This window comes from Oncorhynchus nerka, linkage group LG23, assembly GCF_034236695.1.
Source record: "Oncorhynchus nerka isolate Pitt River linkage group LG23, Oner_Uvic_2.0, whole genome shotgun sequence".
In the NCBI taxonomy this organism is placed as follows: Eukaryota; Metazoa; Chordata; class Actinopteri; order Salmoniformes; family Salmonidae; genus Oncorhynchus; species Oncorhynchus nerka.
This window is the reverse complement of record NC_088418.1, coordinates 1,746,807-1,774,319: the sequence shown is the minus strand read 5'-3', so window position 1 is coordinate 1,774,319 and position 27,513 is coordinate 1,746,807. Positions and strand designations below refer to the sequence as shown.

General features: G+C 30.1%; 1 protein-coding gene across 1 annotated transcript in view; it reads right to left on the bottom strand.

The window, feature by feature from the left end:
• Positions 1–27,513, bottom strand: part of LOC115125017 (nidogen-1-like) — a 109,474-nt gene that overhangs the window by 55,941 nt on the left and 26,020 nt on the right. The window contains 7 exon segments of the mRNA XM_065007774.1: positions 17,724–17,864; positions 18,646–18,736; positions 18,854–18,996; positions 23,240–23,440; positions 24,153–24,404; positions 24,828–24,968; positions 25,494–25,813. Coding sequence (XP_064863846.1) covers positions 17,724–17,864; positions 18,646–18,736; positions 18,854–18,996; positions 23,240–23,440; positions 24,153–24,404; positions 24,828–24,968; positions 25,494–25,813 — 1,289 coding nt within the window.

The window sequence follows — 27,513 nt, the reverse complement described above, 5'->3', positions numbered from 1 at the left end:
AACTATAATAACTATAATAAATATAACAACTATAATAATAACTATAATAACTATAATAACTATAATAAATATAACAACTATAATAACTACAATAGCTATAATAACTATAATAACTATAATAACTATAACAACTATAATAACTATAATAATAACTATAACAACTATAATAACTATAATAACTATAATAACTATGACAACTATAATAACTATAATAATAACTATAACAACTATAATAACTATAATAATAACTATAACAACTATAACAACTATAATAACTATAATAACTATGACAACTATAATAACTATAATAACTATGACAGCTATAATAACCATAATAATAACTATAACAACTATAACAACTATAATAACTATAATAATAACTATAATAACTATAATAACTATAATAACTATAATAACTATAATAATAACTATAACAACTATAATAACTATAATAACTATAATAATAACTATAACAACTATAATAAATATAACAACTATAACAACTATAATAGCTATAATAACTATAATAATAACTATAACAACTATAACAACTATAATAATAACTATAACAACTATAATAACTATAATAACTATAACAACTATAATAACTACAATAACTATAACAACTATAATAACTATAATAATTACTATAACAACTATAATAACTATAATAACTATAACAACTGTAATAACTAAAATAACTATAATAACTATAATAACTATAATAACAACTATAATAACTATGACAACTATAATAGCTGTAACAACTATAACAACTATAATAACCATAATAACTATGACAACTATAATAACCATAATAACTATAATAACTATGACAGCTATAATAACTATAATAACTATGACAACTATAATAACTATAATAACTATGACAGCTATAATAACCATAATAATAACTATAACAACTATAATAACTATAATAACTATAATAATAACTATAACAACTATAATAACTATAATAACTATAACAACTATAATAACTACAATAACTATAACAACTATAATAACTATAATAACTATAATAATTACTATAACAACTATAATAACTATAATAACTATAACAACTGTAATAACTAAAATAACTATAATAACTATAATAACAACTATAATAACTATGACAACTATAATAGCTGTAACAACTATAACCACTATAATAACCATAATAACTATGACAACTATAATAACCATAATAACTATAATAACTATGACAGCTATAATAACTATAATAACTATAATAACTATGACAACTATAATAACTATAATAACTATGACAGCTATAATAACCATAATAATAACTATAACAACTATAATAACTATAATAACTATAATAACTATAACAACTATAATAACTATAATAACTATAACAACTATAATAACTATAATAACTATAACAACTATAACAACTATAACAACTAACTATAACAACTATAATAACCATAATAACCATGGCAACTGTAATAACTATAATAACTATAATAACTATAACAACTATGATAACTATAACAACTATAATAACTATAATAATAACTATGATAACTATGATAACTATAATAACTATAATAACTATAATAACTATAACAACTATAATAATAACTATAATAACTATAATAACTATAATAATAACTATAACAACTATAATAACTATAACAACTACAATAATAACTATAACAACTATAACAACTATAATAACTATAACAACTATAATAACTATAATAACTATAATCACTATAATAACTATAATAATAACTAAAACAACTATAATAACTATAATAATAACTAAAACAACTATAATAACTATAATAATAACTATAATAATAACTAAAACAACTATAATAACTATAATAATAACTATAATAATAACTAAAACAACTATAATAACTATAATAACTAATAACTATAATAACTATAATAATAACTATAATAACTATAATAACTACAATAACTATAACAACTATAACAACTATAATAGCTATAACAACTATAATAACTATAATAATAACTAAAACAACTATAATAACTATAATAACTATAACAACTATAATAGCTATAATAATAACTATAATAACTACCTATAACAACTATAACAACTATAATAGCTATAATAACTATAATAACTATAACTATAACAACTATAATAACTATAATAATTACTATAACAACTATAATAACTATAATAACTATAATAATTACTATAATAACTATAATAACAACTATAATAACTATGACAACTATAATAACTATAATAACTATAATAATTACTATAACAACTATAATAACTATAATAACTATAATAATAACTATAATAACTATAATAACAACTATAATAACTATGACAACTATAATAGCTGTAACAACTATAACAACTATAATAACTATAATAACTATGACAACTATAATAACTATAATAACTATGACAGCTATAATAACCATAATAATAACTATAACAACTATAATAACTATAATAACTATAATAATAACTATAACAACTATAATAACTATAATAACTATAATAATAACTATAACAACTATAATAAATATAACAACTATAATAACTACAATAGCTATAATAACTATAATAACTATAATAACTATAATAACTACAATAGCTATAATAACTATAATAACTATAAAAATAACTATAACAACTATAATAAATATAACAACTATAATAACTACAATAGCTATAATAACTATAATAACTATAATAACTATAATAATAACTATAACAACTATAATAACTATAATAACTATAATAATAACTATAACAACTATAATAAATATAACAACTATAACAACTATAATAGCTATAATAACTATAATAATAACTATAACAACTATAACAACTATAATAATAACTATAACTATAATAACTATAACAACTATAATAACTATAAACAACTATAATAACTATAATAACTATAATAATTACTATAACAACTATAATAACTATAATAACTATAACAACTGTAATAACTAAAATAACTATAATAACTATAATAACTATAATAACAACTATAATAACTATGACAACTATAATAGCTGTAACAACTATAACAACTATAATAACCATAATAACTATGACAACTATAATAACCATAATAACTATAATAACTATGACAGCTATAATAACTATAATAACTATAATAACTATGACAACTATAATAACTATAATAACTATGACAGCTATAATAACCATAATAATAACTATAACAACTATAATAACTATAATAACTATAATAACTATAACAACTATAATAACTATAATAACTATAATAACTATAATAACTATAATAACTATAACAACTATAATAACTATAATAACTATAATAACTATAATAAACTATAATAACTATAATAACTATAATAACTATAATAACTATAATAACTATAATAATAACTATAATAACTATAATAACTATAATAACTATAATAACTATAATAACTATAACAACTATAATAACTATAATAACTATAATAATAACTATAATAACTATAATAACTATAATAACTATAATAATAACTATAATAACTATAATAACTATAATAACTATAATAACTATAACAACTATAATAACTATAATAACTATAATAACAAATAACTATAAATAACTATAACAACTATAATAACTATAATAACTATAATAACTATAATAACTATAATAACTATAATAACTATAACAACTAATAAATATAATAACTATAATAACTATAATAATATAATAACTATAATAACTATAATAACTATAATAACTATAATAACTATAATAACTATAATAACTATAATAACTATAATAACTATAATAACTATAATAACTATAATAATAACTATAATAACTATAACAACTATAATAACTATAACAACTATAATAACTATAATAACTATAATAACTATAATAACTATAATAACTATAATAACTATAATAACTATAATAACTATAATAACTATAACAACTATAATAACTATAAATAACTATAACAACTATAATAACTATAATAACTATAATAACTATAATAACTATAATAACTATAATAACTATAATAACTATAATAACTATAATAACTATAATAACTATAATAACTATAATAACTATAACAACTATAATAACTATAACAACTATAATAATAACTATAATAACTATAATAATAACTATAATAACTATAATAACTATAACTATAATAACTATAATAACTATAATAACTATAATAATAACTATAACAACTATAATAACTATAATAACTATAATAACTATAACAACTATAATAACTATAACAACTATAATAACTATAATAACTATAACAACTATAATAACTATAATAACTATAATAACTATAATAACTATAACAACTATAACAACTATAATAACTATAATAACTATAATAACTATAATAACTATAACAACTATAATAACTATAATAACTAAATAACTATAATAACTATAATAACAACTATAATAACTATGACAACTATAATAACAACTATAATAACTATAACTAACTATAATAACCAAATAACTATAATAACTATAATAACTATAAATAACTATAATAACTATGACAACTATAATAACTATAATAACTATAACTATAATAACCAAATAATAACTATAACAACTATAATAACTATAATAACTATAATAACTATAATAACTATAATAACTATAATAACTATAATAACTATAACAACTATAATAACTATAATAACTATAATAACTATAATAACTATAATAACTATAATAACTATAATAACTATAACAACTATAATAACTATAATAACTAAATAACTATAATAACTATAAATAACTATAATAACTATAATAACTATACTATAATAACTATAATAACTATAATAACTATAATAACTATAATAACTATAACAACTATAATAACTATAATAACTATAACAACTAAATAACTATAATAACTATAACAACTAATAACTATAATAACTATAATAACTATAATAACTATACAACTATAATAACTAAATAACTATATAATAACTAAATAACTATAATAACTATAACAACTATAATAACTATAATAACTATAACAACTATAACTAACTATAATAACTATAATAACTATAACAACTATAATAACTATAACAACTATAATAACTATAATAACTATAATAACTATAATAACTATAACAACTATAATAACTAATAACAACTATAACTATAACATAATAACTATAATAACTATAATAACTATAACAACTATAATAACTATAATAACTATGACTATAATAACTATAATAACTATAACTATAATAACTATAATAACTATAATAACTATAATAACTATAATAACTATAACAACTATAAACTAACTATAATAACTATAATAACTAACTATAACTAAATAACTATAATAATAATAATAACTATAATAACTATAATAACTATAATAACTATAACAACTATAATAACTAACTATAATAACTATAATAACAACTATAATAACTATAAACAAAAATAACTATAATAACTATAATAACTATAATAACTATAACAACTATAACAACTATAATAACTATAACAACTATAATAACTATAATAACTATAATAACTATAACAACTATATAACTATAATAACTATAATAACTATAATAATAACTATGACAACTATAATAACTATATAATAACTATAATAACTATAACTATAACAACTATAATAACTATAATAACTATAATAACTAATAATAACTATAATAACTATAACAATAACATAACAACTATAATAACTATAATAACTATAACAACTATAATAACTATAATAACTATAATAACTATAATAATAACTATAATAACTATAATAACTATAATAACTATAATAACTATAACAACTATAATAACTATAATAACTATAATAATAACTATAACAACTATAATAACTATAATAACTATAATAACTATAATAACTATAATAATAACTATAACAACTATAATAACTATAATAACTATAATAACTATAATAACTATAACAACTATAATAACTATATAACTATAATAACTATAATAACTATAACTAACTATAATAACTATAACTAACTATAAATAACTATAATAACTATAATAACTATAACAACTATAATAACTATAATAACTATAATAACTATAATAACTATAACTAAATAACTATAACAACTATAATAACTATAATAACTATAATAACTATAATAACTATAACTATAACAACTATAATAACTAACTATAACAACTATAATAATATAATAACTATAACAACTATAATAACTATAATAACTATAACAACTATAATAACTATAATAACTATAATAACTATAATAACTATAATAACTATAATAACTATAATAACTATGACTATAATAACTATATAATAACTATAATAACTATAACAACTATAATAACTATAATAACTATAACAACTATAATAACTATAATAACTATAATAACTATAATAACTATAACAACTATAATAATAACTATAACAACTATAACAACTATAATAACTATAATAACTATAATAACTATAATAACTATAATAACTATAACAACTATAATAACTATAACAACTATAATAACTATAACTAACTATAATAACTATAATAACTATAATAACTATAATAACTATAACAACTATAATAACTAACTATAATAACTATAATAACTATAATAACTATAACAACTATAATAACTATAATAACTATAACAACTATAATAACTATAATAACTATAACAACTATAATAACTATAATAACTATAATAACTATAACTATAATAACTATAATAACTATAACAACTATAATAACTATAATAACTATAACAACTATAATAACTATAATAACTATAACAACTATAATAACTATAATAACTATAAATAACTATAATAACTATAACAACTATAATAACTATAATAACTATAATAACTATAATAACTATAACAACTATAACAACTATAATAACTATAATAACTATAACAACTATAATAACTATAACAACTATAATAACTATAATAACTATAACAACTATACTATAACAACTATAATAACTATAATAACTATAATAACTATAACTAAATAACTATAACAACTAAATAACTATAACAACTATAATAACTATAATAACTATAATAACTAACAAACAACTATAATAACTAAATAACTATAATAACTATAACAACTATAACAACTATAATAACTATAACTATAATAACTATAATAACTATAACAACTATAATAATAACTATAATAACTATAATAACTATAATAATAACTAACTATAACTATAATAACTATAACAACTATAATAACTAAACTATAATAACTATAATAACTATAACAACTATAATAACTATAATAACTATAATAACTATAACAACTATAATAACTATAATAACTATAATAACTATAATAACTAACTATAATAACTATAACAACTATAATAACTATAATAACTATAATAACTAACTATAATAACTATAATAACTATAACAACTATAATAACTATAACTATAATAAACTATAATAACTATAATAACTATAACAACTATAATAACTATAACAACTAACTATAACAACTATAATAATAACTATAATAACTATAACAACTAAATAACTATAACAACTATAATAACTAAATAACTATAATAACTATACAACTATAATAACTATAATAACTATAACAAACAACTATAATAACTATAACAACTATAATAACTATAATAACTATAATAACTATAACAACTATAATAACTATAATAACTATACAACTATAATAATAACTACTAACTATAATAACAACTATAATAATAACTATAACAACTATAATAACTATAATATAATAACTATAATAACTATAAATAACTATAACAACTATAATAACTATAATAACTATAACAACTATAATAATAACTATATAATAACTATAATAACTATAACTATAATAACTATAATAACTATAATAACTATAATAACTATAATAACTAAATAACTATAATAACTATAATAACTATAATAATACTATAATAACTATAATAACTATAATAACTATAATAACTATAACTAACTATAATAACTATAAATAACTATAACAACTATAATAACTAACTATAATAACTATAATAACTATAACAACTATAATAACTATAATAACTATAAATAACTATAACAACTATAACAACTATAATAACTATAATAACTATAACAACTATAATAACTATAATAACTATAATAACTATAATAACTATAATAACTATAATAACTATAACAACTATAATAACTATAATAACTATAATAACTATAACAACTATAATAATAACTATAATAACTATAATAACTATAATAACTATAATAACTATAACAACTATAATAACTATAACAACTATAATAACTATAACAACTATAATAACTATAACAACTATAACAACTATAATAACTATAATAACTATAATAACTATAACAACTATAACAATAACTATAATAATAACTATAACAACTATAAACAACTATAATAACTATAATAACTATAATAATAACTATAACAACTATAATAACTATAATAACTATAACAACTATAATAACTATAATAATAACTATAATAACTATAATAACTATAACAACTATAATAACTATAATAACTATAATAACTATAATAACTATAATAACTATAATAACTATAATAACTATAACAACTATAATAACTATAATAACTATAATAACTATAATAACTATAACAACTATAATAACTATAATAACTATAATAACTATAATAACTATAACAACTATAACAACTATAATAACTATAATAATAACTATAACAACTATAATAACTATAATAACTATAATAACTATAATAACTATAATAACTATAACAACTATAATAACTATAACAACTATAATAACTATAATAACTATAACAACTATAATAACTATAATAACTATAACAACTATAATAATAACTATAACAACTATAATAACTATAATAACTATAATAACTATAATAACTAACTATAACAACTATAATAATAACTATAACAACTATAATAACTATAATAACTATAATAACTATAACAACTATAATAATAACTATAATAACTATAATAACTATAATAACTAACTATAATAAACTATAATAACTATAACTATAATAACTATAATAACTATAATAACTATAACAACTATAATAATAACTATAATAACTATAATAATAACTATAACAGCTAAATAACTAATAATAACTATAATAACTATAATAACTATAATAACTATAATAACTATAATAACTATAACAACTATAATAACTATAATAACTATAATAACTATAATAACTATAATAACTATAATAACTATAATAACTATAATAACTATAATAACTATAATAACTATAATAACTAAAATAACAACTATAATAACTATAATAACTATAATAACTATAACAACTATAACAACTATAATAATTACTATAACAACTAACTATAATAACTATAACAACTAATAACTAAAATAACTATAATAACTATAATAACTATAATAACAACTATAATAACTATGACAACTATAATAAACAACTATAACAACTATAATAACCATAATAACTATGACTATAATAACTAATAACTAAATAACTATAAGCTATAATAACTATAATAACTATAATAACTATGACAACTATAATAACTATAATAACTATGACAGCTATAATAACCATAATAATAACTATAATAATAACTATAACAACTATAATAACTATAATAACTATAATAACTATAACAACTATAGTAACTATAATAATTACTATAACAACTATAATAACTATAATAACTATAATAACTATAACAACTATAATAACTATAATAATTACTATAACAACTATAATAACTATAATAACTATAACAACTGTAATAACTAAAATAACTATAATAACTATAATAACTATAATAACAACTATAATAACTATGACAACTATAACAACTGTAATAACTATAATAACTATAATAACTATAATAACAACTATAATAACTATGACAACTATAATAACTATAACAACTATAATAACTATAATAACTATAATAACTATAATAACTATAACAACTATAACAACTATAATAACTATAACAACTATAACAACTATAATAACTATAACAACTATAATAACTATAATAACTATAATAATAACTATAATAACTATAATAACTATAACAACTATAACAACTATAATAACTATAATAACTATAACAACTATAATAACTATAACAACTATAATAACTATAACAACTATAACAACTATAATAACTATAATAACTATAACAACTATAACAACTGTAACAACTATAATAACTAAAATAACTATAACAACTATAACATAACTATAACAACTAACTAAATAACTATAATAACTATAATAACTATAATAACTATAATAACTATAACAACTATGATAACTATAACAACTATAATAACTATAATAACTATAATAACTTTAACAACTATAACAACTGTAACAACTACAATAACTATAATAACTATAACAACTATAATAACTATAATAACTATAACAACTATAATAACTAATAATAACTATAATAACTATAACAACTATAATAACTATAACAACTATAACAACTATAACAACTATAACAACTATAATAACTATAATAACTATAATAACTATAATAACTATAATAACTATAATAACTATAACAACTATAATAATAACTATAAATAACTATAATAACTATAATAACTATAACAACTATAATAACTATAATAACTATAACAACTATAATAATAACTATAACAACTATATTAACTATAATAACTATAACAACTATAATAATAACTATAACAACTATATTAACTATAATAACTATAACAACTATAATAACTAATAACTATAACAACTATAATAGCTATAATAATAACTATAATAACTATATTAACTATAACAACTATAATAGCTATAATAATAACTATAACAACTATATTAACTATAATAACTATAACAACTATAATAACTAATAACTATAACAACTATAATAACTATAATAACTACAATAACTATAACAACTATAATAACTATAATAATTACTATAACAACTATAATAACTATAATAACTATAACAACTGTAATAACTAAAATAACTATAATAACTATAATAACTATAATAACTATAATAACTATGACAACTATAATAAACTATAACAACTATAATAACTAATAACTATGACAACTATAATAACTATAATATAATAACTATAATAACTATAAGCTATAATAACTATAATAACTAACTATAATAACTATAATAACTATAATAACTAACTATAATAACTATAATAATAACTATAACAACTATAATAACTAATAATAACTATAACAACTATAAACTATAACAACTATAACAACTATAATAACTATAATAACTATAACAACTATAATAACTATAACAACTATAACAACTATAACAACTATAATAACTATAATAACTATAACAACTATAATAACTATAATAACTATAATAACTATAACAACTATAACAACTATAATAACTATAACAACTATAATAACTATAACAACTATAATAACTATAATAACTATAACAACTATAATAACTATAACAACTATAACTATAACTATAATAACTATAATAACTATAACAACTATAACAACTGTAACAACTATAATAACTAAAATAACTATAACAACTATAATAACTATAACAACTATAGTAACTATAACAACTACAATAACTATAATAACTATAACAACTATAACAACTGTAACAACTACAATAACTATAATAACTATAACAACTATGATAACTATAACAACTATAATAACTATAATAACTATAATAACTTTAACAACTATAACAACTGTAACAACTACAATAACTATAATAACTATAATAACTATAATAATAACTTTAACAACTATAATAACTATAACAACTGTAATAACTATAATAACTATAATAACTATAATAACTATAACAACTATAACAACTATAATAATAACTATGATAATAACTATGACAACTATAATAACTATAACAACTACAATAACAACTATAATAACTATAACAACTATAACTATAATAACTATAATAACTATAACAACTATAATAACTATAACAACTATAACAACTATAATAACTATAATAACTATAACAACTATAATAATAACTATGATAATAACTATAATAATAACTATAATAACTATAACAGCTATAATAACTATAATAACTATGGCAACTATAATAACCATTATAACTATTATAACTATAATAATAACTATAACAACTATGATAATAACTATAATAACTATAATAACTATTATAACTATAATAATAACTATAACAACTATAATAATAACTATAATAATAACTATAATAATAACTATGACAACTATAATAATAACTATGACAACTATAATAACTATGATAATAACTATAATAACTATAATAATAACTATAATAACTATAATAACTATAACAACTATAATAACTATAATAACTATGACAACTATAATAATAACTATGACAACTATAATAATAACTATGACAACTATAATAACTATGATAATAACTATAATAACTATAACAACTATAATAACTATAATAACTATAATAACTATAATAATAACTATAATAACTATAATAACTATAATAACTATGACAACTATAATAATAACTATAACAACTATAACAACTATAATAACTATAACAACTATAATAATAACTATAACAACTATAATAACTATGACAACTATAATAATAACTATAACAACTATAACAACTATAATAACTATAACAACTATAATAACTATAATAACTATAATAACGATGACAACTATAATAACTATAATAATAACTATAATAACTATGATAATAACTATAATAACTATAACAGCTATAATAACTATAATAACTATAATAACTATAATAACTATGACAACTATAATAACTATAATAACTATAATAACTATAATAACTATGATAATAACTATAATAACTATAATAACTATGACAACTATAATAACTATAACAACTATAATAACTATAATAACTATAACAACTATAATAACTATGACAACTATAATAACTATAATAACTATAATAACTATAATAACTATAATAACTATAACAACTATAACAACTATAACAACTATAATAACTATAACAACTATAACAACTATAATAACTATAATAGCAAGTTATTACCTGTAAACATGACAATGAACCTCGTTCAATTTATTATCTGGGGAAATATATTTTTAGCGGCTACCAAACCAAACTCCCAAGACGCAGAGCAAAATATTTAGGAACATATTAGACCAGTGGGTACAATCCAATATGTTGTGACTGTAGTTCACTGGTGTTCTGGACAGTATCTGGAAAGCAGAGGGACTGTAATTCACTAGTGTTCTTCACAGTATCTGGACAGCAGAGGGACCGTAGTTCACTGGTGTTCTGGACAGTATCTGGAGAGCAGAGGGACTGTAGTTCACTAGTGTTCTGGACAGTATCTGGACAGCAGAGGGACCGTAGTTCACTAGTGTTCTGGACAGTATCTGGATAGCAGAGGGACTGTAGTTCACTAGTGTTCTGGACAGTATCTGGACAGCAGAGGGACTGTAGTTCACTAGTGTTCTGGACAGTATCTGGATAGCAGAGGGACTGTAGTTCACTAGTGTTCTGGACAGTATCTGGATAGTAGAGGGACTGTAGTTCACTAGTGTTCTGGACAGCAGAGGGACTGTAGTTCACTAGTGTTCTGGATAGTATCTGGATAGCAGAGGGACTGTAGTTCACTAGTGTTCTGGACAGCAGAAGGACTGTAGTTCACTAGTGTTCTGGACAGTATCTGGATAGCAGAGGGACTGTAGTTCACTAGTGTTCTGGATAGCAGAGGGACTGTAGTTCTCTAGTGTTCTGGATAGCAGAGGGACTGTAGTTCTCTAGTGTTCTGGATAGCAGAGGGACTGTAGTTCACTAGTGTTCTGGACAGTATCTGGATAGCAGAGGGACTGTAGTTCACTAGTGTTCTGGACAGTATCTGGATAGCAGAGGGACTGTAGTTCACTAGTGTTCTGGACAGTATCTGGATAGCAGAGGGACTGTAGTTCACTAGTGTTCTGGACAGTATCTGGATAGCAGAGGGACTGTAGTTCACTAGTGTTCTGGATAGCAGAGGGACTGTAGTTCACTAGTGTTCTGGACAGCAGAGGGACTGTAGTTCACTAGTGTTCTGGACAGTATCTGGACAGCAGAGGGACTGTAGTTCACTAGTGTTCTGGACAGTATCTGGATAGCAGAGGGACCGTAGTTCACTAGTGTTCTGGACAGCAGAGGGACTGTAGTTCACTGGTGTTCTGGAGAGCAGAGGGACTGTAGTTCACTAGTGTTCTGGACAGTATCTGGATAGCAGAGGGACCGTAGTTCACTAGTGTTCTGGACAGTATCTGGATAGCAGAGGGACTGTAGTTCACTAGTGTTCTGGACAGTATCTGGATAGCAGAGGGACTGTAGTTCACTAGTGTTCTGGACAGTATCTGGATAGCAGAGGGACTGTAGTTCACTAGTGTTCTGGACAGTATCTGGACAGCAGAGGGACTGTAGTTCACTAGTGTTCTGGACAGTATCTGGATAGCAGAGGGACTGTAGTTCACTAGTGTTCTGGACAGCAGAGGGACTGTAGTTCACTAGTGTTCTGGACAGTATCTGGATAGCAGAGGGACTGTAGTTCACTAGTGTTCTGGACAGCAGAGGGACTGTAGTTCACTAGTGTTCTGGACAGTATCTGGATAGCAGAGGGACTGTAGTTCATTGGATGGACTGTAACTGAATCAGACTGGTTTCCTAATTACTAAATGTGTTTAGAGATACAATCTTTCCTGTGTCTGACAAGCATCCTGTCTTTACTTTCTGTGGCTAAGAGCACTTCCTTTTCCCTCGTCCCAAAACTGTTCCTACCCCTACCCCTCCCCTCCCCTCCCCAAGCCTGTCCCAAGACAAAATAAGAACTCCTCTCTATGTGGACTAGGGGAGTAGGGTCCTCATTTTAACCTCTGTGTGCCCGAGAGCACTTCCTTTACTGTCATCCTAAAACTGTCCCCCCCTCCCAATCCCGTTCCAAGACTTTCCCAACTCCAAAGACAAAAACATTTCCTAACCCAACTCCAAGCCCGAAATAGAAACCCCCCTCTCTCTGTGAAGGGACTAGTCCTTCCTGTACATCATACTGTTTGTGAACTCTGAAATGAGCCCTGAAACCCCAAGATATGAAGGGAGGGCTCTAGGGAGTAGGGTGGAAATGGTCCCCTAATCAACCTATGATTGAGTGTTTGGTCTGGGAGTCAGACAGTGAAGGAACAGGATTGGTTGACAGGATGGGCTCTCAACCAGGACCACAGTACAACGCAGTACAGAGTACAGAATATAGTACAGAGCACATCAGAGTACAGCACAGTACAGAATACAGCACAGTACAGAGCACAGCATACCTGTAAGTGTTAATGAGGACACTGTAAGATGTAATGGAGCATTAGATGTTTTTCCCTTTCCTGCTTGGTATGCAAAATACTGACTAGAGCTTCATTTAGACACCAAAAGATACTGACTAGAGCTTCATTTAGACACCAAAAGATACTGACTAGAGCTTCATTCAGACACCAAAATATACTGACTAGAGCTTCATTTAGACACCAAACGATACTGACTAGAGCTTCATTTAGACACCAAAAGATACTGACTAGAGCTTCATTCAGACACCAAAAGATACTGACTGGAGCTTCATTTAGACACCAAAAGATACTGACTAGAGCTTCATTTAGACACCAAAAGATACTGACTAGAGCTTCATTTAGACACCAAAAGATACTGACTAGAGCTTCATTTAGACACCAAAAGATACTGACTAGAGCTTCATTCAGACACCAAAAGATACTGACTAGAGCTTCATTTAGACACCAAACGATACTGACTAGAGCTTCATTTAGACACCAAAAGATACTGACTAGAGCTTCAGACACCAAAAGATACTGACTGGATTTTTAGACACCAAAATATACTGACTAGAGCTTCATTTAGACACCAAAAGATACTGACTAGAGCTTCATTTAGACACCAAAAGATACTGACTAGAGCTTCATTTAGACACCAAAAGATACTGACTAGAGCTTCATTTAGACACCAAAAGATACTGACTAGAGCTTCATTCAGACACCAAAAGATACTGACTGAGCTTCATTTAGACACCAAAAGATACTGACTAGAGCTTCATTTAGACACCAAAAGATACTGACTAGAGCTTCATTTAGACACCAAAAGATACTGACTAGAGCTTCATTTAGACACCAAAAGATACTGACTAGAGCTTCATTTAGACACCAAAAGATACTGACTAGAGCTTCATTTAGACACCAAAAGATACTGACTAGAGCTTCATTTAGACACCAAAAGATACTGACTAGAGCTTCATTTAGACACCAAAAGATACTGACTAGAGCTTCATTTAGACACCAAAAGATACTGACTAGAGCTTCATTTAGACACCAAAAGATACTGACTAGAGCTTCATTTAGACACCAAAAGATACTGACTAGAGCTTCATTTAGACACCAAAATATACTGACTAGAGCTTCATTTAGACACCAAAAGATACTGACTAGAGCTTCATTTAGACACCAAAAGATACTGACTAGAGCTTCATTTAGACACCAAACGATACTGACTAGAGCTTCATTTAGACACCAAAAGATACTGACTAGAGCTTCATTCAGACACCAAAAGATACTGACTGGAGCTTCATTTAGACACCAAAAGATACTGACTAGAGCTTCATTTAGACACCAAAAGATACTGACTAGAGCTTCATTTAGACACCAAAAGATACTGACTAGAGCTTCATTTAGACACCAAAAGATACTGACTAGAGCTTCATTTAGACACCAAAAGATACTGACTAGAGCTTCATTTAGACACCAAAAGATACTGACTAGAGCTTCATTTAGACACCAAAAGATACTGACTAGAGCTTCATTTAGACACCAAAAGATACTGACTAGAGCTTCATTTAGACACCAAAAGATACTGACTAGAGCTTCATTTAGACACCAAAAGATACTGACTAGAGCTTCATTTAGACACCAAAAGATACTGACTAGAGCTTCATTTAGACACCAAAAGATACTGACTAGAGCTTCATTTAGACACCAAAAGATACTGACTAGAGCTTCATTTAGACACCAAAAGATACTGACTAGAGCTTCATTTAGACACCAAAGGATACTGACTGGAGCTTCATTTAGACACCAAAAGATACTGACTAGAGCTTCATTTAGACACCAAAAGATACTGACTAGAGCTTCATTTAGACACCAAAAGACACTGACTAGAGCTTCATTTAGACACCAAACGATACTGACTAGAGCTTCATTTAGACACCAAAAGACACTGACTAGAGCTTCATTTAGACACCAAACGATACTGACTAGAGCTTCATTTAGACACCAAAAGACACTGACTAGAGCTTCATTTAGACACCAAACGATACTGACTAGAGCTTCATTTAGCCACCAAAAGATACTGACTGGAGCTTCATTTAGCCACCTAACACTACTAATGATGTGATTGTTCTGATCTGGTTCTGATCTGGTTCTGATCAGCTCTCTGTCTATTATGAGTACTCCAGACAGCCGTTCCGTCACATCTCCATAACATACCGTAACAAGAGCGCCCGTCTCCAGTGAAGCCAGCAGCACACTGGCAGGTGAACTGTGTTCCCTGTTCGGGTCTACAGACAGCGTTGGTGTCACAGCCGTGTCTCCCAGTGAAACAGGAATTCTCCACTTCCTGCTGGCCTCCTGGACAGAAACACAGCCAGTACAGTTTAATACAGCATTCTCCACTTCCTGCTGGCCTCCTGGACAGAAACACAGCCAGTACAGTTTAATACAGCATTCTCCACTTCCTGCTGGCCTCCTGGACAGAAACACAGCCAGTACAGTTTAAATACAGTATTCTCCACTTCCTGCTGGCCTCCTGGACAGAAACACAGCCAGTACAGTTTAATACAGCATTCTCCACTTCCTGCTGGCCTCCTGGACAGAAACACAGCCCGTACAGTTTAATACAGCATTCTCCACTTCCTGCTGGCCTCTTGGACAGAAACACAGCCAGTACAGTTTAAATACAGCGTTTCCCAAACTCGGTCCTGGGGACCCCAAGGGAGGCACATTGATTATTTAAATCAGCTGTGTAGTGATAGGGCAAAATATGATTAGGACCGTGTTTGGGAAGTGCTGGTTTAATATCCCATTATCAATGTAGTTAAGAACTAGGTTATCACACATTTAGACAATCTTTCATATTATATTGTAGGTGATTGTTGCTACTCCAAAACTGGCACTACCAGAAACCCATCGACAAAATTGGAAGGCTCTCAATTAGGAAGATCTGTCTAAAACAGGATGGAGGAAACGACTACTATTAGAACCGTCCACAAATAAGACAAAAGAAGACCAAACAGAAAGACGTATCAATTAGGGAGGACGAATTTACATCAGTCTAAACAGGAAGAAGGAAGGAAGGGAAATCAGACCAATCAGAGAGACAAGAATAACCTCAGACGGGAAGTGACCTCACCGTTGACATCACCGATTTTGTTGCTCATGGCGTATCGGATCAGCTCGTTGTTGGAGTCGTACATCACAAACACCTGGTCCACACTCAGCATCTGTAGAAGACAATACTGTATTAATGCATTCGGTTCACACGCATTTGCATTAGGTTATTAATGCATTCGGTTACTAGTATGATTACTCGTATGATTGATTGATTGATTAGTGTGTACCTGTGTGGGCAGCACGGCCCTTGCAGCCTCGTCATTTGGACAGCTCTGGAAGGTGATGGTCTGTCTCCACTGGTAAGTCCTGGTCTCAGTAGAGCCATCATCCAGACTCACAGTGTAGTCCCTTGTAGAGGAAGACGTGATCACTACAGGAGGAGAAAGACACCAGGCTCAGAGGAAGACGTGGTCACTACAGGAGGAGAGACACCAGACTCAGAGGAAGACGTGGTCACTACAGGAGGAGAAAGACACCAGGCTCAGAGGAAGACGTGATCACTACAGGAGGAGGGAGACACCAGGCTCAGAGGAAGACGTGGTCACTACAGGAGGAGAGACACCATACTCAGAGGAAGACGTGGTCACTACAGGAGGAGGGAGACACCAGACTCAGAGGAAGACGTGGTCACTACAGGAGGAGGGAGACACCAGACTCAGAGGAAGACGTGATCACTACAGGAGGAGGGAGACACCAGACTCAGAGGAAGACGTGGTCACTACAGGAGGAGAGACACCATACTCAGAGGAAGACGTGGTCACTACAGGAGGAGGGAGACACCAGGCTCAGAGGAAGACGTGATCACTACAGGAGGAGAGACACCATACTCAGAGGAAGACGTGGTCACTACAGGAGGAGGGAGACACCAGACTCAGAGGAAGACGTGATCACTACAGGAGGAGGGAGACACCAGACTCAGAGGAAGACGTGGTCACTACAGGAGGAGAGACACCATACTCAGAGGAAGACGTGGTCACTACAGGAGGAGGGAGACACCAGGCTCAGAGGAAGATGTGATCACTACAGGAGGAGGGAGACACCAGGCTCAGAGGAAGATGTGATCACTACAGGAGGAGGGAGACACCAGGCTCAGAGGAAGACGTGGTCACTACAGGAGGAGGGAGACACCAGGCTCAGAGGAAGATGTGGTCACTACAGGAGGAGAGACACCAGGCTCAGAGGAAGACGTGATCAATACAGGAGGAGAGACACCAGACTCAGAGGAAGATGTGATCAATACAGGAGGAGGGAGACACCAGACTCAGAGGAAGACGTGATCACTACAGGAGGAGGGAGACACCAGGCTCAGAGGAAGATGTGATCACTACAGGAGGAGAAAGACACCAGGCTCAGAGGAAGATGTGATCAATACAGGAGGAAAGAGACACCAGGCTGAGATCAGGAGACACACGACATGATCCTTGATGGGACAGACACAGTAACATAAACACAGCACTGAGCCTATTCATGGGTTGCATGTTTCCTCACAATATTGCTTTGAACGTTAGTTTTGGACTAATGCCATTCTACTCAATGCATCGTCAATGAGCGCTGATGAAGATTTCATCAAAAGTGCATTACAGTGGCTTGGAAATAGAATGACATTCAAAAGGAGACTTTTTGTCATAATTTTGATGTCACCAGATTGACTTTAGATGCAGTATAACGTTAGCTAGCTAGCTAAGATTGAGGTGATGTCACCAGATTGACTATAGATGCAGTATAACGTTAGCTAGCTAGCTAAGATTAAGGTGATGTCACCAGATTGACTATAGATGCAGTATAACGTTAGCTAGCTAGCTAAGATTAAGGTGATGTCACCAGATTGACTATAGATGCAGTATAACGTTAGCTAGCTAGCTAAGATTAAGGTGATGTCACCAGATTGACTTTAGATGCAGTATAACGTTAGCTAGCTAGCTAAAATTAAGGTGATGTCACCAGATTGACTTTAGATGCAGTATAACGTTAGCTAGCTAGCTAAGATTAAGGGGAGGCCCTCGGATTTTAAACTAGCTGACGTTATCATTGCTAGTCATTTTTTACGAACTTTGCTAGCTAGTGACAACATTGCCATCAGTCTAAAGTCTATTTTACAACATGGTATGGCTGGCAAAGTAGTTTCCTATTAAATATTTGATTACTTTATCAATATAATGGTATTTCCAGGCACTATAGTGTAATTTAGACTAAACAGTAGTTAGCATCACCACTGTAGGGCACCACTATGGCAAGAGGACGGCTTGAGAACGTTCATAACAATGGCAGACGGGACCTAGTGACGGAGGTGAAACCTATGAATAGATATCTACATCTATGTTTAGAATCCTTTAGAATCCTGTTTATAATCCTATTTAGAATCCTTTAGAATCCTGTTTATAATCCTATTTAGAATCCTTTAGAATCCTGTTTATAATCCTATTTAGAATCCTTTAGAATCCTGTTTATAATCCTATTTAGAATCCTTTAGAATCCTATTTAGAATAATTTAGAATCCTTTAGAATCCTGTTTAGAATCCTGTTTAGAATCCTATTTAGAATCCTTTAGAATCCTGTTTATAATCCTTTAGAATCCTGTTTAGAATCCTGTTTAGAATCCTTTAGAATCCTGTTTAGAATCCTTTAGAATCCTGTTTATAATCCTATTTAGAATCCTTTAGAATCCTGTTTAGAATCCTGTTTATAATCCTATTTAGAATCCTTTAGAATCCTGTTTAGAATCCTATTTAGAATCCTTTAGAATCCTGTTTAGAATCCTTTAGAATCCTGTTAAGAATCCTGTTTAGAATCCTGTTTAGAATCCTTTAGAATCCTGTTTAGAATCCTTTTAGAATCCTGTTTAGAATCCTGTTTAGAATCCTGTTTAGAATCCTTTTTAGAATCCTTTAAAATCCTGTTTAGAATCCTTTATAATCTTGTTTATAATCCTGTTTATAATCCTTTATAATCCTGTTTAGAATCCTGTTTAGAATCCTGTTTAGAAACCTGTTTAGAATCCTTTATAATCCTGTTTATAATCCTGTTTATAATCCTGTTTATAATCCTTTATAATCCTGTTTATAATCCTGTTTATAATCCTGTTTATAATCCTGTTTAGAATCCTGTTTAGAATCCTGTTTAGAATGCATTTAGAGTCATGTTGGATATTTAACATCGTTGTATATTTAAGCAATAGGGTCAAACTAAGGGCTGTTCTTTCCCACAACGCAACACAGAGTGCCTGGACACAGCCCTTAGCCGTGGTTAGGGGTTAGGGGTTAAATTAATTACGGTTGGAGCTGTACTGGGAGGGGTTAGAGGTTAAAGGACTTACGGTTGGAGCTGTGCTGGGAGGGGTTAGAGGTTAGAGGTTAAAGGAATTACGTTGGAAGGGTTAGAGGTTAGGGGTTAAAGGAATTACGGGAGGGTTGAGGTTAGCTGTACTGGGGGAGGGGGAGTTAGAGGTTAAAGGGGTTAAAGGAGATTTACGGTTGGAGCTGTGCTGGGAGGGGTTAGAGGTTAGGGGTTAAAGGAATTACGGTTGGAGCTGTACTGGGAGGGGTTAGAGGTTAGGGGTTAAAGGAATTACGGTTGGAGCTGTACTGGGAGGGGTTAGAGGTTAGGGGTTAAAGGACTTACGGTTGGAGCTGTGCTGGGAGGGTTTAGGAGTTAGAGGTTAAAGGACTTACGGTTGGAGCTGTGCTGGGAGGGGTTAGATGTTAGGGGTTAGAGCTTATGGATTTACGGTTGGAGCTGTGCTGGGAGGGGTTAGGGGTTAGAGGTTAAAGGACTTACGGTTGGAGCTGTACTGCGAGGGGTTAGGGGTTAGAGGTTAGGGGTTAGGGGTTAAAGGAATTACGGTTGGAGCTGTACTGGGAGGGGTTAGAGGTTAGGGGTTAAAGGAATTACGGTTGGAGCTGTACTGGGAGGGGTTAGAGGTTAGGGGTTAAAGGACTTACGGTTGGAGCTGTGCTGGGAGGGTTTAGGAGTTAGAGGTTAAAGGACTTACGGTTGGAGCTGTGCTGGGAGGGGTTAGATGTTAGGGGTTAGAGCTTATGGACTTACGGTTGGAGCTGTGCTGGGAGGGGTTAGGGGTTAGAGGTTAGAGGTTAAAGGACTTACGGTTGGAGCTGTACTGCGAGGGGTTAGGGGTTAGAGGTTAGGGGTTAAAAGACTTACGGTTGGAGCTGTACTGGGAGGGGTTAGGGGTTAGAGGTTAAAGAACTTACGGTTGGAGCTGTACTGGGAGGGGTTAGGGTTAGAGGTTAGGGGTTAGAGGTTAAAGGACTTACGGTTGGAGCTGTACTGGGAGGGGTTAGAGGTTAGGGGTTAGAGGTTAAAGAACTTACGGTTGGAGCTGTACTGGGAGGGGTTGGGGTTAGAGGTTAAAGAATTTACGGTTGGAGCTGTACTGGGAGGGGTTAGGGGTTAGAGGTTAAAGAACTTACGGATGGAGCTGTACTGGGAGGGGTTAGAGGTTAGGGGTTAGAGGTTAAAGAACTTACGGTTGGAGCTGTACTGGGAGGGGTTAGAGGGTTAGGGGTTAGAGGTTAAATAACTTACGGTTGGAGCTGTACTGGGAGGGGTTAGAGGTTAGAGGTTAGGGGTTAGGGGTTAGAGGTTAAAGAACTTACGGTTGGAGCTGTACTGGTAGATCTCAGAGTAGGGTTCTATCTGGACAGTGGATCCTCTGAGGACTTCGGGGACACGTCCCTCCAGAGTGGTACTGACCACCAGGTGATCATGCTCATCTATCCCACTGAACACCTGTTTGATGGTTAGCTTCTCCTGGGCTGGTAGGAAGGTCACCTCAGCCTGACACGTAAACTCACCACCTGGAGAGGAGACATTTTTATTTCATTGATTTACATTGCCAGCATAGTCCACTCAGTAACAGCAACAATTACCACCATTTTCCAGAGAGTCCTGGGTTCTGACACACGCACACACACACACACACACACACACACACACACACACACACACACACACACACACACACACACACACACACACACACACACACACACACACACACACACACAGCGAGAGGTCAGGGTTGAGGCCTGGACTGAACATTGGTCCTCTTGTCCTCCGTCTCTAACACTCTCTGCTCTGAGGTAATGTGAGGAGAATGTGGTGGGAGATATCTAGAAGACAGCTGGCCGTTTCCTGTGTGTGTGTGTGTGTGTGTGTGTGTGTGTGTGTGTGTGTGTGCCTGGCCTGACTAAGTGGTATTGCAGCTGCAGCATAACCCAGCAGCTGTGAATCACGTCAAGACTAGAAACCCCAGACTTCCTGTATATGAAATACAATGACAAGTAAGAACACTGTGTAAAAGGCCAGGAAGTTCTTATTGTAATGTACAGTCTGACCTTCGGCTTGTCAACTAATCATGAAGCCCTTGGTGAATCAGGTGAGTTCGTTACAACAACGTTGTTAAATGTGAAATGTCTGGGGATCCCTCGAGGAGAGGTTTGAAAACCTTAGCTTATTAATCAAGAGCACAAAATTATAGGACAATTCGCCAAGGTAGACGTGGTTCACCGATGATGCTGAATCCGTTCTTGTATCCAGGCTGCTCCAGGGCGAAGGCCCATCCGATGACTGCTCCCAGGGCTGACAGGGGCTGGAGGGAGGGGCCTAGCCTGTCAGGGATGGTGCTGATGGCCACGTATGCTCGCCCGTCATTGGCTACCACGTACGAGTGCAGGTCGTTGCTGTTGAACTCGACGGGAGACGGAGAGTTGCCCACGTACACCCTGCCATTCACCTTGCCGTTCATCCTCTGGGGCTTACCTGATAAAACGAAGAAGAAGAACATTATTGTCACAGATGTTACGTATCTACTGTGGCTTCCCTGATAGACAAAACAGCGACAGATCTGGGAAGAGTCGCTCTGTGTACGTGGTTTTCTGATAGACCGAGGTCGACTTTGTCATTTTTGTAGCTAGCTAACGTTATCTGAAATGACTGGCTAGTTAACATTTAATTGACAAGCTAGCAATGAGTTGCCACATCTCAAAGAACCACAGCAACAGTTACCGCTCACATGTCAGCCATTTAGCAGACTCTCTATCACCGGAGGGACAGTATCACAATCATGATCGTTGCCACACCTGATAGATATTCAACTTGATCATTTGCTGAGTGATAAATTTAGTTTTGGTTCAAAAAGTAGAAAAATAAGTAGCTATGGAGTTATGAAAATTGGGGACTTACCCTCCGACACACACTGTATTCCGTTGCCGTAGTAGCCGGGCCGGCAGTGACAACAGTAACCGCTGGCATAATCTTTACAGTCGGCGAAGGTGGAACACTTATTTCTGTTGTTGGCACATGTCTCAGAGTTGTAGGAGAACACTGTAAAACGAGAAGACGACAGTAAGGTTAGCACATCAAACATCAGAAGGACCTGGTCGGGTCATGGTAAGGTTAGCACATCAAACATCAGAAGGACCTGGTTGGGTCATGGTAAGGTTAGCACATCAAACATCAGAAGGACCTGGTCGGGTCATGGTAAGGTTAGCACATCAAACATCAGAAGGACCTGGTCGGGTCATGGTAAGGTTAGTACATCAAACATCAGAAGGACCTGGTTGGGTCATGGTAAGGTTAGCACATCAAACATCAGAAGGACCTGGTTGGGTCATGGTAAGGTTAGCACATCAAACATTAAAAGGACCTGGTCGCAATGTTCTTGCATTTCAAACAAAGTTTTAGAATTCAAAAATAATTATAATCTAGAATAAAGAAGTTATACATTTTAAAACAAAGTTTCAGAATTTAAAACACAGTTCTAGAATTTAAAAGAAAGTTCTAGAATTTAAAATACATTTCTAGAATTCAAAGTTATTTTTTCCATGCTACCAAACAATGTGAACCCACCATCCACGTTGATGTCTCCATCATCTACTACCACCACCTGAGGCTGGTACTGGACCGTGTGGACTGTGAACTGGCCCCCGTGGTGAGGTCCCTGGTGAGGCTGCTCCTTGCGATACACCTCCTCCTCCGGTTCGTAGGGAGGATACGTAACTTGTTGTCCTCCTCCAGGATACCTCTTGGAGGTAGCCTCCTCCGAGACCCTTGACTCCAGGCCTGTGTCTGGGGGCAGGTCTGTCACCTCTCCTGGGGCCACGCTGGTGAAGTAAGGGGAAGTCCCAATCTCGTACACCCACACACCTCGCTTACCTGAGTTGGTCTCCCTGGAGATAGATAAAGCAGGAGGAGTGATCACGAGAGGAACTGCCAAAAGGAATGGCCTTATCCTGCAGTATTATCTCTGTACTTCTGTGGGAAACCAAACATGACCTCCCTCACAGACATTGGTGGAACAAAGTGGGGCAGCAGGTAGCCTAGTGGTTAGAGTGTTGCATTAGTAACCAGAAAGTTGCAAGATCGAATCCCTGAGCTGACGAGGTAAAAATCTGTTGTTCTGCCCCTGAACAAGGCAGTTAACCCACTGTTCCCCGGTAGGACCACAAGAGTTGGCAAGACAGCACAAACAGATCTAGGACCAGTATACCTAGTTTCTTCAGTGACAACGCACCACAACATACTCTGCAAGAGCCTTGTGTTAAGTTGTTGGCTCAATAACCCACCATTTGTATTTAACATTGTTATCAGGAAATATTCAGTATGGAAGTCATCTCTTGTGCTGCCTCTCCATAAGGGGGATAGTAGTGATCGTAATCATTATCGCCCCCCATTTCAAGGCTTCCTGGTCTAGTTAAGACTAGAATCATTGGTAAATGTACAACTTTGCTCTTTTTTATCTGAGAAATGTATTTTGAATGTAAACCAATCAGGGTTTAGACCTGGACATCCAATCAGGGTTTAGGCCTGGACATCCAATCGGGGTTTAGACCTGGACATCCAATCAGGGTTTAGGCCTGGACATCCAATCAGGGTTTAGGCCTGGACATCCAATCGGGGTTTAGACCTGGACATCCAATCAGGGTTTAGGCCTGGACATCCAATCGGGGTTTAGGCCTGGACATCCAATCAGGGTTTAGGCCTGGACATCCAATCGGGGTTTAGGCCTGGACATCCAATCAGGGTTTAGGCCTGGACATCCAATCAGGGTTTAGGCCTGGACATATCACTATTACAGTAAACACTTCAGTAGGTAATGATCTTGTCAATGCTTTAGGCACTAAAATTAAATTTGCTGCTTTGTTTGTGGACCTGTCAAAAGCTTTTGATACTGTTGATAATGCTATTTTATTGAATAAGTTGTCCCCGATAAGCCTGAGCTCTGACGCATGCTTCATGATTCATCTCAGTGACGGAACTAAGGCCATTGTGATTAATGGGGTTAAGTCTGAATGTCTAGAAGTACATAAAGGTGTACCACAGGGGTCGATGTTGGGACCTGTTCTCTTCACTATTTACATAGACACTATTGGTCCAATCTTTTAAATATTTGTCTAGTATATGCAGATGATACTACGATGTATGCTATTGCCCTGACTGTTGATCAGGTTGTGTCAAAATATTTAGCTACGCAGGAATCCCTTGCCGATTTAAAACTTGTGCTAAATAATGGCAAAACTAAATACACGTTGTTTTTAGACTCTCGTTAGAATGTTTCAGATGAACTACATGTTCACTTATTAGATCGAACGTGTTCCTGCATATAAATACTCAGGCATTTGGATTGATATGGATTTGATGTTGATGTTTATAAAACATATAGATGATCTTGTTAAGAAGATAAGATTTAAAGTTTGTCTTTTTTTCTACAGAAACAGATGGTGACTTTCTCTAATCAGTAGGAAGCAGGTTATTCAGTCAACCTTTTGATCTGTTGTTGATTATGATTATATTATTTATTAAAGTGCAGCTGCTAAAACTCTTAAACCTTTGGATGCCATCTCCCATAATGCTCTTTGTTTTGTTACAG